At 48.4% G+C, this 13347-nt stretch overlaps 1 protein-coding gene across 1 annotated transcript in view; it reads right to left on the reverse strand.

Moving 5' to 3' along the window:
* Nucleotides 1–250: 250 nt before the first annotated feature.
* LOC146178898 (uncharacterized) overlaps nucleotides 251–13347 on the reverse strand; it is a 33081-nt gene continuing 19984 nt past the window's right edge. The window contains exons 4-5 of the mRNA XM_084579814.1: nucleotides 11172–11285; nucleotides 251–469 (exon numbers count right to left, since the gene is read on the reverse strand). Of these exons, the coding sequence (XP_084435940.1) occupies nucleotides 300–469; nucleotides 11172–11285 (284 nt within the window). The 3' untranslated portion in view covers nucleotides 251–299. The remainder of the gene's footprint in view (nucleotides 470–11171; nucleotides 11286–13347) is intronic.

Raw genomic sequence — 13347 nt, forward strand, 5'->3', positions numbered from 1 at the left:
AATAATGCGGTAGATTACTACTGCATGCTGATGAGTATACGTAAAACAATAGGAGAAACAGACGATTAATGACACAGCGGGTAAATAATTGCATGTACCACGCAAAAGGTGACCCGCAAGTGTACCGCAGAAGGGCGCCATTACCGCTGTTGCGCCCTTACATTATGCGCCCTCCGAAATTGCTTACCGCTTGTTGTTAACATTGTTAGCTCTATGTTTAGCAAGCAGGAGAAACTTGTCCAATCTGTTGTTATATTTATTTATTCCAACAAATCTTTGAAATGCATAAATATTTGCAATTACATTGATGCTTCAGTCGGTAAGAAGGCTTTGAAACATTGCTCGTTTTTAATACGCGGGTTTTGCCCTCGTATGGCGCATTTTGCTCTGAAGTAGGTTGTACAGTTTTCGCTGTTAATTCCTTCTTGAAGGCTGTCACTTGCCACCAGGACGGCGCAGTATTTGACCTCTGTGGTTGAAACAAAAATTATGTTTGAGCCATCAGGATGAAGCGCACGCAAAAACAAAATACGCGCAAGGTACACAACAGGCGAAAATTGTGCCCATTGTAGTGACTGATTTTTACTTATTGGTGTTCTGCTCAAGTACAGATCTTTTCGGCTATGCAGCAAGTTAAAGAAATATTTGAAATTATCAGACGCATATGCGCAATTATACAAATTCGTAAGAATGTTAGATGAACATAACTTAATAACTTTAAGTGCGTCTATGTACCGACGCCATTGAGATTTAGCGACGAGGTTAAATTGGTAACAAACTCGAAAACACATTTAGTTACAAGATCTAGTGAGGGGTCAAATGGCAGGGTGGGAATCAAAATAAAGAAATAAATAAAACTAAATAAACAAGTAATATTGCCACGTATACGTATTCTAGCCCGATCTTAGCTTGCAACAGAAAGGTTTCAAAGGTCTATAGAGATAACTGACGCCTTTGGAATTGGGAATCACTAGTTTCTCTTCTGAAACCATTTCCATGCAGCTGAGTCAGATGTCTAATTGGTAAGGTTTGTTTAGTCTCAAGCGTCCGTTTTTTTAGTCACTTTAATGCCGCACCAGCTTTCCGAAATAGTATGATATATGCACTTCTAAGGCCAACACAGCTAAAATGCTTGCTTCGCTTGCTCCGTGAAGGTAATTTTACTTTATGATTTCATATCCGCATCTCGTGTGTCATTTCAGTAACTGGGAAACACTTCAGCATATTATAAATTGCCTTTCTGAAATGGTTACTACTGCATGTTTCTTTCACCACGTTAGTTTCTATGTAGCTTATGAAACATGGTAGTGGATATTGCTTGCGAATTACTTGGGAGCTGCCAGTTCATTTTTGTCTGGCTACTCACTTCGCTACTAGCTCTATCTTGTATTTTAGACAATTTTGCTTGCTAAGTTTGAGTATGTTTACTATTTTGATCATGCTTCAGAGCATCGTGACAGCCAATACAAACACTGAAGTGTGCCGGTAGTAGAGGTATCTCAGATCACCCACCAGTATAATCAGAATGCATAAGATAACTCACTGCCCCAGCCGGGGCAGCGGAAGTAAGCTGGAAATGTTTAACGTCCTCAATTATTATATAGTCTGCAAGCAACACTTGACCCTCAGGTCCCTAAACTGGCTACCGGGATTTGTGAAAATGGCATTTTCAGGGGTAATTGCTGGCGCTTGTGTCCTCTTCCACACAAGGCTTTCAGAAAGTTCACATGCCCTTGCACTTATCACTACGCAAATGATTACCTCATGCAGCTGACGAAGGATAGAGTAAATTGGATATAATAGTGTTGCAGGATGAATTTGGGAGTATAAAATGTTGATTGAATTAGAGTGCAGTAAAGACTTTGGATGGAGCTACCGCTCGTCTTTAATAAACTGAAGCTTGCTTAGAATAATAAACCTACACAAGCGCTTAAGCCACTTCGCTGTCTCGACTGTCTTCGTCGGTACGTAGAGAAGCATCATTCGAAAAGATTTTTGGCATTATTGTGGGTGTATTACGGGGCACAATCAGCCCGCTTGGAATGATTTGCACACGCACACATGCACTTGGTGTCCTCCCGTTTCAACGAAGGAGGAGCAGTACCGATGCCACTAACATAGTTCGCATGATGCGTAGGGCATTACTGGCAAAATAGAAGAAAATCTGCGCCAGTTACTTCAAAGTCTAGCAATTGAAAAATCGTGCTATCTGCTGGAAGCGAATCTAATTCTTTCTCTTTTACGGCACAGCCGCTTCTAAAGGACACAGAAAAACATTGGGGATTGAAACACATTGAGAAAACACCGCTGCTTCAAAATGTTGGCGGTATGTTCCTTTCAGCATCGTGTCACAAAAATTAGGCTGATGAAAATATTAAAAACCGGATCATTTTGTGAACAGCACCTGTTTATAACTTCGAGTTTCTCCGCGCGTTTCCAGTCGAAGTCCATTACGAAAATTGTGAAATTCTAGTATGTTTCGTCCCAAAACTCGCGGCTAAACATTGTGGCGTTCCCTAAAAGCGATCACTAGTTATACATGCACACGGAAAGATTGTACGCATAACAATGGCAGCCCCTGCATGTGATCAATATGTTATGACGATTGCGAAACCCGCCGTATCCGTTGCGCGCTTGCGGATTGGAAAATGTTGTTTATATGCTGAGAAGAAAGTATTACTATTGTAGTGAACTACACGAGGATATACGAAGACGAGGATTAAGTAGGTGAGAATATCACGAAGACGAGGATAAGGACGACGAAGTGCCGCTGCGCTGCTCGTGCTCGCTTGTGGAGACTGAGACTGGCTGTGTTCTTGTGTGGTTCGCCGTGAAACTTCGACAGGGCTATTATCCCTGTTAAAGCACAGTAAAAAACCCCTTTCACTTGGTGGAGGTGAGCATTTCCTGCCGCCCTGGAGCTCCGCAGCCGCACACTCCCGACACAAGCAATGACCGACGCTACTACCCCCAGTCCAACCGGCCCCTCATCCGCGGTGTTCTGCGCTGGAGCTTTGCGCCAGCCTGATCCTCCTATCTTCAGCGGAACCGGCGACCATGACGTGGAAGACTGGCTGGTCTCATATGAGCGGGTCAGTATTCACAACCACTGGGACGACAACCAAAAACTCAATAACGTCATTTTCTACCTAACGGACGGTGCAAACCTATGGTTCCGCAACCACGAGGCCGATATCACATCGTGGCCTACTTTCAAAGCTAGTTTTGCCGATATTTTCGGCCGGCCTGCAGTGCGCAAATTGCGCGCTGAGCAACGCCTGCGCGGCCGTGCACAGCTTCCTGGTGAGAATTTTACCAGCTATATTGAAGATGTCGTAGACCTCTGCAAGCGCGTGGACGCTTCAATGTCAGAGAGCACCAAGATAGATCACATTATGCAAGGCATTGATGATGACGCGTTCCAGATGCTTCTGGCTAAAAATTCAGCCACCGTCGTCGACGTTATCAACGCATGCCACAACTTTGATGAATTACGCAAGCGCCGTAACATCACTCGCTCTTCGCTCTCAAACCTCGCGCCGCTTGCAGCTTTAACACCTGAAGCAGACCAGTCCACCTTGCTGCCACAAATACAGCAGTTCGTTCGAGAAGAAGTTGCCCGTCAACTATCCCTCGTTCGCCAACGTCCTGACTCTCCCACTCCTTTAGTGCCAAAGCTGCAGCAAGTCATCCGCCAACAAGTTGCGGAAGCACTCCCCACGCTTCCTGAAGCTCCTTCTGTTGCTCCTTTGACATACGTCGAAGCACCAGTCCAGTATAGTCAACCTGCTGTTCCAGCCCCTTTCACCTACGCGGCTGTGGCTGCGCGGCCACCGCCTGAGCCGTCACAACCCATGCAGCCTGTTCTACGCCCTGCACCGCTTCCTCAAACGGCCCCGCTTCATCCGCCCACTGCGCGCTATTACAACCCTTGGCGTACTTCGGACAATCGTCCTATTTGCTACTACTGTGGTTTCGCTGGACATGTGGCCCGCCGATGTCGTCGTCGCATGGCCGAGCCTGCGTCTTCTGATTACTCGCCACCGCTGCTTCGTTCTGCCCACTCTCCGCCTGCGTATGCCCCAGAACAGCGTTCATATACAACGCGTCGTTCTCCTCCGTGGCGTACTTCGGACAATCGTCCTATTTGCTACTACTGTGGTTTCGCTGGACATGTGGCCCGCCGATGTCGTCGTCGCATGGCCGAGCCTGCGTCTTCTGATTACTCGCCACCGCTGCTTCGTTCTGCCCACTCTCCGCCTGCGTATGCCCCAGAACAGCGTTCATATACAACGCGTCGTTCTCCTTCTCCGTGGCGTACTTCGGACAATCGTCCTATTTGCTACTACTGTGGTTTCGCTGGACATGTGGCCCGGCTATGTCGTCGTCGCATGGCCGAGCCTGCGTCTTCTGATTACTCGCCACCGCTGCTTCGTTCTGCCCACTCTCCGCCTGCGTATGCCCCAGAACAGCGTTCATATACAACGCGTCGTTCTCCTTCTCCGTGGCGTACTTCGGACAATCGTCCTATTTGCTACTACTGTGGTTTCGCTGGACATGTGGCCCGCCGATGTCGTCGTCGCATGGCCGAGCCTGCTTCTTCTGATTACTCGCCACCGCTGCTTCGTTCTGCCCACTCTCCGCCTGCGTATGCCCCAGAACAGCGTTCATATACAACGCGTCGTTCTCCTTCTCCGCGTCGCCGGTCACTGTCACTAATGCGCCGGCGACCACCACCTGCTGACGAGGGAAACTAAGCTCCGCGGTTCCTGAGGCAAGAACTGCGTACTCTGCGAAAAGCTCAAGGCCTCATATTCCGCCCACGAACATTATAATGATTTCTATCGATGGTCTGTCCGTATATGCGCTAGTCGATACGGGTGCTGCAGTGTCAGTGATTCATGAGCAACTCTGCCGACGATTACGAAAAGTTACGACGTCATTTAACGGTTTGTCGCTCCGCACTGCCAGTGAAGAGAGGATTGCACCTTTAGCAGCATGTACAGCGCGTGTCGTCATTGAAGGTATTTTGTACAGTGTCGAGTTCGTAGTTTTGTCATCTTGTTCTCACGACGTGATCCTCGGATGGGACTTCTTGTCTAAAAATAACGCCGTGATCGATTGCGCCCGAGCTGAAGTAGAATTTTCTGCACTGTGCGACGCACTGCCCGACGACAACCGTTCAGTGTGTCCTCAAAAGCTGACCATCGCTGAAGATGTCGACGTAGCACCAGAGGCTTGTGCCCTTGTGCCTCTTTCGTGTCCTGCCGCGTCAGACGTTAGTGTTTTATTTACACCGTCTGCATCCTTCATCCACCGCAAGCACCTGCCGCTGCCATCTGCTGTTCTCGATGTCCACGGTGGCTTCACGAAGCTACTCATCTACAATCCGTCCCCACGCCCGATTACTCTGCTACGTGGGGAATCTCCCGGTTCCATTCAACCAGCCCACCTTCTCTCTGACCTGGATGCCTCCGAGACCTACCGCAGTAACTACATTGATGCTCTGCAGTCCGATCCGATGCCTGATACGTTGCCAGACGACTTCTTCCGAACCGCCATCGATGACGCTCTTCCTTCCACCTACCGGACTCAGCTCGTGGCCCTTTTACAGACATTTCGCTTTGCTTTCGACGCCACCCACACACCTGTCGACCGCACTTCCACAGTCGCGCATTACATTCAGACCGGCTCTAACTCGCCTTTTCGACAGCGCCCCTATCGTGTGTCAGCGGCAGAGCGTCGCGTGATCAATGAACAAGTTGAGGACATGCTACAACGTGGTGTAATTCGTCCTTCACAAAGCCCCTGGTCTTCACCAGTGGTGCTAATGAAAAAGAAAGATGGCTCGTTTCGCTTTTGTATTGATTACCGGCGCCTCAACAAAATTACCCACAACGACAATTACCCCCTTCCGCGTATAGACGACGCTCTTGATTGCCTCCAAGGTGCCGAGTACTTTTCATCTCTTGATTTACGTTCAGGTTACTGGCAAGTACCAATGGCCGCCTGTGACAGAGAGAAGACCGCATTTGTGACGCCGGATGGCCTCTATGAATTTAATGTGATGCCCTTCGGTCTGTGCAATGCGCCCGCCACATTCGAGAGGATGATGGATAACATCTTGCGGAAGTTCAAGTGGCACATCTGCCTCTGCTACTTGGACGACATTGTTGTCTTTTCCGCCGACTTCGCTACGCACCTAGAGCGCTTGCGGCAAGTTTTAGTTTGCCTTACTGACGCCGGCCTGCAACTGAATCTCAAGAAGTGTCACTTCGGTGCCAGGGAGTTGACTATTTTGGGGCACATCGTCTCTAAGGAAGGTGTTCGCCCTGATCCGGCCAAGCTGCGCGCAGTGGCGGAGTTTCCTAAGCCGGTTTCTCTCAAGCAACTTCGAAGCTTCATAGGTCTATGCTCCTATTTTCGGCGCTTCGTGCAGAATTTTGCTTCGGTAATTGCACCCCTGACGAAACTACTCGGAGGAAACAGTGACTTAACTGCGTGGTCGGCCGAGTGCGACGAAGCGTTCAACGCATTGCGCCGTGTTTTGACTTCGCCACCAATCCTTCGCCACTACGACCCGACAGCACCCACCGAGGTCCATACTGATGCGAGTGGCGTTGGCCTCGGAGCTGTCTTGGCACAACGGAAAAACGGTTTTCACGAATACGTCGTCGCGTACGCGAGTCGTATCTTCTCTAAAGCTGAACGCAACTACTCAGTTACAGAAAAGGAGTGTTTGGCAATTGTGTGGGCATTAACAAAATTCCGACCCTACCTTTACGGTCGCCAGTTTGACGTCGTCACGGACCACCACGCGTTATGTTGGCTGTCCTCTCTTAAAGACCCGTCCGGCCGCCTCGCACGATGGGCTCTCCGCCTACAGGAATTTGACATCCGCGTTATATATCGCTCTGGCCGTAAACACATGGACGCCGACGCACTATCTCGTTCTCCCGTTTCCAACGAACCTGATTGCTCTACGGCGGCTGATCCCGTCCTCTCCTCTCTAACCATCGCTGACATGCCTGCGGAGCAGCGAAAAGACCCGTGGCTCGCATCTCTTATCGAGATCGTGTCCACTTCTCCTAACGCTGCTGCGCCTTCTCGGGCTTTACGCCGTCAAGCACCACACTTTGCCCTACGAGACGGTCTTCTCTACCGCCGCAATTATATGACTGATGGTCGACGGTGGCTTCTCGTCATTCCCCGCCATTTACGACATGAAATTTGCACCTCTTTCCATGCCGACCCTCAGTGTGCCCATCCTGGTGTAGTGAAGACGTTTCAAAGGATCTCTCAACGCTACTATTGGCGCGGCATGTACGGCTATATTCGCAAATACGTCCGCTCCTGCATCGCCTGTCAGCGCCGAAAGTCACCCACACCTCGTGCTTCTGGCCCCTTACAACCACTTCCATGCCCGGCCCGCCCTTTTGACCGCATTGGCGTTGACCTTTACGGGCCACTTCCCTGCACGGTTTCTGGGAACCGGTGGATTATCGTCGGCATCGACCCCCTCACCCGGTATGCCGAGACCGCCGCTTTACCCGCCGCTACTGCCCGTGAAGTTGCCCTGTTCTTGCTACATCATTTTGTTCTTCGCCACGGCGTGCCGCGAGAGCTGCTGAGTGACCGAGGATGCGTCTTCCTTTCCAACGTCGTTGAATCTCTACTAGCCGAATGTCGCATCATACACCGGACCACAACAGCCTACCACCCTCAAACAAACGGGTTGACTGAGCGCTTCAATCGCACTCTCGGAAATATGCTGACGATGTATGTTGCCGCCGATCAGACTAACTGGGACGCTGTCCTTCCTTTCGTGACATACGCTTATAACACCGCCACGCAGTCAACTACTGGATTTAGCCCTTTCTTCCTCCTTTATGGGCGTGAGGCGTCGTCCACGATGGACACTATTTTACCATATCGTCCCTACTCCTCCGAGTGTACTCTCCTTTCAGACGTTGCCAAACATGCGGAGGAATGTCGCCAGTTGGCCCGGTGTTTTACATCGGAATCTCAAGGCCGCCAAAAGCATCACCGCGACAAAGATCAGACGCCACACGTTTTTCCTGCAGGATCCCTTGTTTGGCTTTGGGTTCCCGGCACCCCACCGGGATTGTCATCAAAATTTCGAACCGAGTATTACGGCCCCTACCGCACTGTCGTCAAACCTCCCCTGTGAATTACATCGTGGAGCCACTCACTACCTCTTCGGACATGCGTCATCGCGGCCGCGAAACTGTGCACGTGAGCCGCCTCAAAACCTACTACGATCCGCTCCTCTTGCCCTCACCATAGGTCGCCAGGATGGCTCCTCCTCGCTCCGGGGGAAATTGTAGTGAACTACACGAGGATATACGAAGACGAGGATTAAGTAGGTGAGAATATCACGAAGACGAGGATAAGGACGACGAAGTGCCGCTGCGCTGCTCGTGCTCGCTTGTGGAGACTGAGACTGGCTGTGTTCTTGTGTGGTTCGCCGTGAAACTTCGACAGGGCTATTATCCCTGTTAAAGCACAGTAAAAACCCCCTTTCACTATCAATATAGCTCTAATATTTATCGTTCAAACGCGACAAACCACGGGGGTAGAATTAATCTGCTAGCGCTGCTGTTTTGCCGTTCCGAAGGAATGCGCATGGGGAGGTGCCACTTGCATTTATGCCTGAGGTTCTACCTCCTGCTCACGACATATTTCATTGTTTGTCCCCAATGATGCGCCACCTCTTGCCTTCTCAGAAAGATTAAAGAAGGAATATTGCATCGAGATTTTATCATCAAGGATACAATCGATTACTGCATTTTATGAAGATGGCTTCATAAAGTTGCTTATTTTCGCTTTTGATCTTTTAACAGCAGTGTAAAGCTAAAACTGTTTGTTGTATCTCGTCGAATTTCAGCTTCATTTCCTCTGCTGTCTGTGCTCTCATCATCACTATATTTCTCCCGTCTCCCGAACCTACACGCGCACTACGGAAATGAAGGAAAAATGAGAAGCATTGCTAGGAGATACAGAAGAAAGGAGCCAACCGCCACTGAAACGTACAAGGGAACGCAAACTAGACTTTTTTGTCTTCATGAAAGTGAAGTAATAATTAATTGTGAAGGTATTTGGCTTGTATGTAGCAGAGAAACAACAAAAAAGAACTTTGAGATCTGAAGCCGCGTTCTCCAAATTTCACGTCTGGCGCACTAGCACTTGAGCTATTACATTTATCCTACCATTGAAAACGTTTACTTCGTTTATTTGCTAAATAGCTTAACGATGGCTTCCAGTCTGTCGTTATTAATGTCATAGGCAGTGCAAACAGTTTTGACACTTCACCCGCCCTCCTCATTTGATCACGTCCTACGGGGATTTGGTGGTATCGCAGGACGTTTTATGTCCACGGTTATTATGTAGGGTGGCGCCGGCGAACACTCTCGGTTAGTTTACACGAAGCATGCATGCTAAATTATGTGGAAGACCTTCATCTTGGCGCAGTAGTAAAGCCTCGGTCGCGAAATTCCGAGGGGTAGGCTTTGGGGCCACCAGCGGTATGCGGTTTGTTCGTTTTCTACTTCCTTGCCATTTTACTCCACGAATACTTTCTCACTTCATTCAACACCAAACAACTCCCTTATGATTTTGCTTGTGTCAGTGGCTTTGTCTCCTCCCTTTTGTATTGCGTAACGGAGCCCCTCATTTTCTTTTGATTTGCTTGCTTATTTAAAGTGAGAAGTGATGCAGTGAGATATGTGGTTTGGTTTGTTCATAAAAATGCAAAAGGGGAGTTGTTCTGTTTAGAGGAATATTGTGGTTCGAAGGCAGCGTCTGTTTTTTTGGTATTATCGTGTGCTAGGGGTGCTTTCAAAATCAGTTGCAATGTGAGATACGAGTATGCAGTGCGGTGTGAAAGATGGACACAAAAGTTCGCTGAACGGCCGCCGATGACAACGGGAAGAATGAACCGTTTTCTTTAGAATAAAGCTCTTGGCGAATTAGACCCTTGTCACGTGCACAAACGACGATAGCAAAAGTAAAAAGCCGCAGCTAAGAGGTGAATTCGAGAAAGGAGGAAACCAGACCGAAGGCAGAAGATTACAACTACAGGGATGCCGTAAAGATGTTACAAGCTGAAAGGGAGCATCGGCGGCCGTCGCTCCGGGTTTGCCTGCCATTGTGTCCTATGGCACTCAGTCACAGATACCAGCTGCGTAAGCGCCTGTATTCAGGAGAGGCGCATTCAGTACGTCTGGAACGCACATGTATTTTCCCGACACAGACGCAATGTGTCGTGTGCTACGCACAGGGGTTGTCCGGACGACATGGCTGACTACAGGACTGATGACTCCTCCGACGCGGACGCCAATGGGTGCTCCGACGCGGCCTCACTTTGACCCAACTGCCTAGATAGAACTTAACGAGAAGAAACCTCTGTGCGCTCTTCTTTTTCAGTGTTTGTTGTTTGATTCGGATTATGTTATTCAGTTCTTTGTGATGAGTAATATTTTAAGAACAGTGGTATAAAAGCTTTAATGTTTGCTTGAGGTATAACTGTTTTATGTTTCCGACTGCACCATATCTGGCTTGTCCATTTAATCTGCCTCGTCTTTGTTGATATTCGTTACAGAGGTAGCAGATTTCTCTGGGTCATGGCCATTTATCGTGATAATTTGTGCTTCTAGTGCTTAATGATTGATTCAGGTGTTGTAGGCGAGAGCGTTTAATGAAACCACTATATTTAATTGATTAACTGACGCGAAAGTGATAAAGTATTGTTCGAGAACTATCGCTATCTCGTCACACCCTTAAGGCAGATCTTAAGTGTCTCTATATATTTTTTTGTTTTGGAGGGTTTTGTACGGTACTGGCATTCATTTCATAACTGCCCATCGTAATCCATGACGCTAAACTATGGTTTGGTTTGGTTCAGTATGGGGGGACTTTCCTTTTTGGGAAGTACAGGGGTGTTGCCACTTTTGCTTTTACAGTAGCGGCTTGCTGCAGCGAAGTTGTGCTGGTTGATTCGTGCTCAAGCCTGTCTAGCATCGCTGCCTGGCTAGGGCTCATGCACTTCCCATAGTGTGTATGCCGCAGGCGTTTACCAAACGAAAGCAGCTGTGTGTTTAGAAATCTGACATCTAGCGACAAGATTAGAGCTCGAGAGTATGTTCACTTACCTGGCTCACCTTCACGTTCTTTAATTTTTATGGTCTCTTCAGGCACATGGCTGCGTGGAACCTGCATTACCATGCATGCCTTACCCTGGGCAAAAAGTAGTGTATAGGGACCGTCTGCATAAAAGAAGCGCTGTTGTAAAATGACACTATATTACATACATCATATTCATTTCGGTGCACAGGTGCAGTCTTGGGAACAATAAGTGCATTTGAGGTGTTAAGTTAACTATGCCTGTGACATGCGAGACACTGCACGATCCTGGTCATTCCACGTTGGCTCCCACCACGATAATATCTCACCCTGACAATCCAACTTAGTTTGTTCGTTCCTGGAAGATCTTTCCATCACCATATATGCATGAGAAAAAACGTGTTGGCAACATCGCAGTAAAAGTGGCTTATTTCATGCATCCGTGCTGGCCATAACAGTAATTAAAATGACGCTGATATGTTTTGCATGACACCTGAATGCCGCTATCGGGGTGTATTTTGTCTGATGCATGCTGACGTAACAATATGGTCACTACACATGGACTTTAGTTACCAAGAATAAAGCCTTCAGACTGCTCTGGGCAGGACCTCTCTGTGGTGCACGAAGATTGGCCAGCGCTATCGGTAAAAAACAAGCTTCATGTATATCACAAACCAGTGTCATAGGCGCCGACGTTTGCAAATACGCGCTACAGCACTCGTTGAACGGGTGTCGGATCACTACCGCGTAGAAGATGCGGCTCCCGGATGTCGAGCTTTGCTCTGCAGTGGTGCCATAGATGTAGTCTTCTTTAGACATTGTCGCCAGCACGCGCTAGTTCTATCTCGCGGCATTTTTCAGAAAAAGGGGTACTCGGTCTAATATGGCTCTGAAGTTATGTTGCGTCGGCCAAAAGGAGGGGGCGTTAATGAGATTGTTTCGCTGACTCCTTGGTCAAATCCTTCTGAACGTCGTAGCCTCCAGTTATGACCTGCAATTTCTGCCCCGCTTCCGCTTTGGGAGCGACGCCAGATTATTTCCTAGCAAGTTGCCCTGCATTTCGAGCAGCACTTAAGCCACACTTCGGTAGCCAGGGGGAGGGAGCTTTTCTTAGCCGTCCTTCCTGCAAGCGAGTCGACCGGACGGCACCGCCAGCAAAGCCAGAAAACGGATTAGGGCGCAAAAACAAATTTAGCCATGTTAAGGCTATGCGGGCCAGGCTATTTCTCCCTCGAATCGTAGTCATTAAGGTGAGGCAAGCGTGTCGCACTGCCGGTAATGTCGTCGATTGCATCTCTTGCCCTTTTTGTTTCAAATCCTTTCGTGTGAACCTCGTCTTAAGTGCCTTTCTCCCCTCGAGAAGTTGTTATTGTGTAGTCGAGGGTTAGACGGCATACTGTCTGGTCAGGAATCATGGTTTGTTGATCGATTCACTGGTCACTGACCAAGGTCAATTTTAAAACAAATGACGTTTCGGGAGCGCTACGGCTCCCTTGTTCACAATGAACAACCGGCCGGACGTCCCGGGCTTTGTTAACGAGGCACTTGTTAATTGTCGGAGCAGTTGGTGCGAGGTTGGGAAAACATATAATGTGAAATATCCGCTCTTAAGTAGCAGTAGGTTATTCTTCAAAAATAAAAAATGATTTTTGCGCTGACGTTTTGGCAAACGAAAACAAAAACAAAAACAAATAGACACCATGGAAAAACCTTTGCGTTCTCTTCAGAACAAGACTGATGACTTGACAGATTGATGACAGGAGTAGGCGATCATATCTGACGTGGCAGCTGTCTTTAGGGTAAAAGAGGAACCTGATAAAAGCGACGACAATATTAGCGAAAGCAACACTATATTATTTTTTTCGCAAAAAGGGAAGAACATTAGCGGACGTAGCCGAATATTTTGGCTGTAAGCTAATCACAGATCCCGCGACCCCAACGAGAATCGGTAATAGTGTGAGCACGGACACTTGCCCGGACCTCACGTTCGTAAGGAAGAGCAAGGAGTCACAGTGGGAAAACATGATGGAAAACCTAGGTAGCGATCATTTTATCCTCCGGACGCGAATAGCATCGGAAAGGGTAAGATGCCGGATCGGACAAGCAAAACTCACGGACTGGAACGCGTTCCGCGGGGCTTGCAAAAAATCTGAAGGCGGCATTCAATCACTAGAAGACTGGAGCGGCATGTTGACAGAAACGCGA

This window comes from Amblyomma maculatum, chromosome 9, assembly GCF_055883805.1.
Source record: "Amblyomma maculatum isolate TAMU_Amacu chromosome 9, ASM5588380v1, whole genome shotgun sequence".
In the NCBI taxonomy this organism is placed as follows: domain Eukaryota; kingdom Metazoa; phylum Arthropoda; class Arachnida; order Ixodida; family Ixodidae; genus Amblyomma; species Amblyomma maculatum.